General features: G+C 40.9%; 1 protein-coding gene across 1 annotated transcript; it reads right to left on the bottom strand.

Moving 5' to 3' along the window:
• Positions 1 to 287: 287 nt before the first annotated feature.
• On the bottom strand, positions 288 to 975 carry LOC140862374 (uncharacterized). The gene is made up of 2 exons (XM_073265396.1): positions 477 to 975; positions 288 to 376 (listed from the first exon to the last, which is right to left on the bottom strand). The coding sequence occupies exons 1-2, from the start codon at positions 973 to 975 to the stop codon at positions 288 to 290; spliced, it is 588 nt and encodes a 195-aa protein (XP_073121497.1).
• Positions 976 to 4560: the final 3585 nt, after the last annotated feature.

The following is a 4560-nucleotide window of genomic DNA, read 5'->3' as shown; positions in this document are numbered from 1 at the left end:
CGAGCGAGAACAAATTTGAAATTTTCTCTTCAACATACCTCGCTCGAGCGAGAACAACATGCACTCGAGCGAGAACAGTACTGTCCAAATCTTCGATTTTCTTGACATTCCTTATAAAATAAACCAGGAGGGACATTATGCAGACAAATGTATGAAATATACTTAAACTAATTAAAAACAACAACAATAACACATGAATGCACACAAAAAATTTAATGAAACACCAAAAAAATATTTATATAAAATGCGTTTATCACATTGACATTGTAATACTGTTAATATGATGTTCAAACTCTGACCTGGATGGAGCATATGCAGCTTTTTTGAAGACAGACGACCAATGTTTTTTGTTGTGAAACGGGTATCTTCGCATCACCTACATAAACAAAAACGTATAAAAGATTATAAATAAAAATAGATATATTAATATATTATTTTAAAAAAATGTTTCATCATACAAACATACAATCATTTACAATGTTTCACGAAATTATCTACCAAATGGCGTAGACAATACGCATGATGACTACGTGGGAATATTAACTCAACGCCCTTGATTATTCCAGGTTGTCTATCAGAGAAAAAAGTGTACTTCTCGAACCCCATACAATTATGTGAACACAGAGCACCTTTAAGTTGGAAACAAAACCATCTTAAATTATCATCATTTTCAGCATCCACGACTGCATATGCTAATGTAAAAAGATCATCATTAGCATCTTTCACAACAGCAACAAAAATATTTCCCTTGTGTTTATTTTTTATGTGTGTGCCATCCAAGAAAACCAAAGGCCTACATCCACGGACAAAACCAGTTGCACATGCATTGAAACATATGAAAAACCGTTTAAATTTGTTACTGCATTGGTCAATTTCACATTCAACAATACTTCCAGGGTTAGTTTTTTTGATAGCACTACAATACCATCTTAATTTATCATAAGACTCATCATCCGCACCGTGAATTTCATGCATAGCCAATTCTTTCCCTTTCCAAACCTTGTGGTTGTTTGGCCAATGGTCCTTGAGAAAAATCTTGTATGAAAATATATATTTTAATAATATTTGACATTATTTATTTGGCACAATTTTATCCATATACTCATGCTAGTTGCATAGATAAATTCCTTGAATATACAAATAGTAGAAAGAATATGAGATGGTCATGTGATGACTATCATGAAACTCATATTTGGAATACTGTATATTCTAAACTGTTCCTAGTCGATTCAGCCGCCACAAAGAACGATAAAGGTCGCTCGAGCTTGAGACTAGTATTTGCGATGTCAGTACCACGTTTCATTGATAGAGGTCATTGTGATCTCCAAGCATGCAAATAGGTGCTCCTTGTAGAGTGCACTGAACAACCCTCCCTAATGGACTTTCCAAGTGGTTCTCACTTATTGATTGGAAATTTCCAAGTTTATGGTTGTACACCATTAGTCCTTATGACCCGGGACAACATGTAGACTCTATGTGCTAGAGCTTCACTTTTACTCATTTACCGACTCAACTGGGGTCATCAGGTAGCAATGTTGGGTGTTGTGTCAAAACATATAGGAGTCGATGCATTGTAGTCGGGGATTCACCGCTTACCTTTGTGTATGGATATCCTATGTGATCTCATGCATATGTAAATAAGGAATGGTTTCTGGAATTACACCTTTGATGCAGCTATGGCATGACACGCAGTTATCGATTCAATGACAACTCTCAATAAACCAATGATTTTCTAATTGGTCGGGATATATGAGTTGAAGGGACCGTACTATAGTGACCCGTATCCGTAATTAGTGATTAATGAGTATATTAATCGTGTAATAATGTTGGATTAAGTAAAATGTAATTAAGGAAATTCCTAAAGGGTTAACGGAGTCCAGAAATAGATCCAGGACACTCAAAATAGCCGGGAAGGTCCCGAGGGTCCGGAGGGTTCGAAAGCTCCGAACCAAGTTAGGAGGCTCCGAATAGGATCGGAAGCTTCGTCGGTGAGATCGGACATTCCGATCGGGACCAGGGCACGTGTCATGGCTGATGTCAGCAAGGTGACGTCATGGCTGACGTAATATTGGGCGATCGGATGCTCCGAAGATGGGAACGGAGGTTCCGATCGTGTTCGGACGTTCCGAACCGGGTTCGGAGGCTCCGAACTCTGTCTATAAATAGGGGGCCGAGATTTCATTTTCAAAGTGCACCTTTCCCTCTCTTCTCTCTGATTCCTAAGCCTTCTAACTCAGATCTAGGGAGTTCTAGAATCCTATTTGGAATCCGGAAGTGGCATAGCGATCCAGGCGTCGTAGCGGAGCTGTGGCCTAGTTTTGAGGCAATTGTCATCAGCAGGCTAACGACGAACGCAGGTATAGCTATGGTCTCCTTAAATTATTTAGGAGTATGCAATAGCTTAGTTAAGGCTTTTAGAGCTTAATTATTGATGCATGGGTATTTGCATTGTAGAGCTGATATAGGCTTGGAACCTAGAGTGGGACTGCTAGGACTGCCTGTAGTAAGGTACGTAAGTACAGACTGAGATAGCCAGCGGGTTTTGCATGATTATATGTTGCATTTGAGTGTCATATTATTATGCAGCATGTGCATATCATATTGTGCCTGTCCATCTTATGAGATGAGCCATGTAGGGCCGCTCAGCCCTGTCTGGACGGGTGATGTCTAGTGCCCAGTGACTGACGGGTCATGGGTAGTTAGCATCTGGGGACACAGTCCACGTCCTGTAGGAATGAGCAGTGTACGCAGGGTTTGATCCCCGAATTGTACCACTCATGTCCTAGGCGCCTTTACTGGGAAGTTATATATACAGTTATCCCAGATATGGATACCCTATCATTTGAATGCATCATATTTGTATGTTTTACCCAGTGCTTTCGTATTGAGCTTAGAGCTCACGTCCAGTCTTTTCTGTGTATTTGGACACCCCATTCGACGGGGCAGGTGTAGGTGCAAGATTGAGCACCCGGAGCTTGGAGTAGCCAGTGACCAGTGAAGACAGCAGGATTAGCTGTAGGTTTTGCCTTTAGGCTATTTATTCGATTTATTTGTATAAATCGAATTGGTTTAACCTGTTGTATTCTGCCGGTCTGCTTTTATTTAAGTCTTCCACAGCGATTTATTTTAATGCATGTGTAATTATGCTCTTAACTCTGATTAGGTAGTGGATCTGAGTAGGGTCGCTACATTTATTGGTATCAGAGCATATGCATGCAAGAGACTTGGGATATAGTATTGAGACTATGGGTTATCCTTATAGGATGGATGAGACCTTGGAAGAGGTGATGATGCGGCAATTAGTTTGCCCAGAGACTATCATCATCGGCAGGATTTCTGAAGGTTTGACTTATAGGATACCAGCAAGTGCGGACAAGAGTGATGGATCGTGTCCGGATTTTCAAGATTTCTACTCAAGTGGATCCTAGTTTTGGATCGAGTACCGGATGCTAGAGGCAGTGGCAGAGGATTGGTGGGGACTTACTTGATGCTTGCATCTGTACAGTCATTACCATGATGAGACTACTCTGAAGATTCTCCACTAGTAGTTGGAGAGATTGTCAGATAGACCTTTACCAGGGAATGCCTCGAGTGCCTAAGGCATGAAAGGTTTCAAGCGTAAGGCCTTTAACCTCATGCAGTACATGGTTTTGCCGGTATGCTGATATTGATGCGTTCGGTAGGCACACGGGAAACTTCATGTTCAAAAGCATGATATAAATACAAGAAGATCGCTGATGGTAGATCGTGAGCAGAAGGGATCAACTGACATGCACTGACGCAGAGCATAGCTGGTTAGCTATCACGAGCCATTTCTCCGGAGTTCTTCGTAGGAGGACATGTAGAGAGACTTGGTCGGGAGTATGCTTGTATCGATGCGTGTGTCGATTAGAAGCTTCATGCTCAAGAAACGAAGAGTACTACGATGATTTAAATACTGTATTGATGTAGTTGTAAACAGTATTTCAGTTGTAATGAATCATCATACTTTGGTTGTATCATTTCAAGTTCGATTGTACATTTCATTGTATTTTGAATACTGTATGTATTACCTGAGATTGTAATAAAGAGAATTGTACATAAACTTGAAATAAGTGATATATGTTTCATTTATCCAGCAATTCGTGGATGATTGCATGATTGTGCGGAAGTTTGGATTGGGTTTAGTTGATTAGCGTTCAACTATTGCAGCTCATGGGATTTGAGTGGGCCGACTGTGACAGTGTGACTTGCGGTTAGTCTAGGAGTTTTCCTAGGATTGACCTAGTTAGTCAGTGGACTATTTTAGTGCCAGCGATGAGTGGACTCATCTAGAGGCATTAAGGGTATTGTTCGGTTTAGAACGTTGAACTTTGTTCTAGGTTGTTTCCTTAGAACAGGCTGTCTGACCTTCGTTAGGTTGAGACTTGTGATGATGTGTTTTTCATCGGGATACCAGGTCCAGTATATGCCGAGAGTTGTGGACTATGACCAGGACTAGACGTGATGGAGCGCGACCCTATGCCAGTATTACTCTAGGAGTCCTTGTACTTCAGAGGGTACCTGGGAGCCTTTGTGCTT

This window comes from Henckelia pumila, chromosome 4 (genome assembly GCF_033568475.1).
Source record: "Henckelia pumila isolate YLH828 chromosome 4, ASM3356847v2, whole genome shotgun sequence".
Classification (NCBI taxonomy): domain Eukaryota; kingdom Viridiplantae; phylum Streptophyta; class Magnoliopsida; order Lamiales; family Gesneriaceae; genus Henckelia; species Henckelia pumila.
This window is presented reverse-complemented; position numbering and strand designations above follow the sequence as displayed.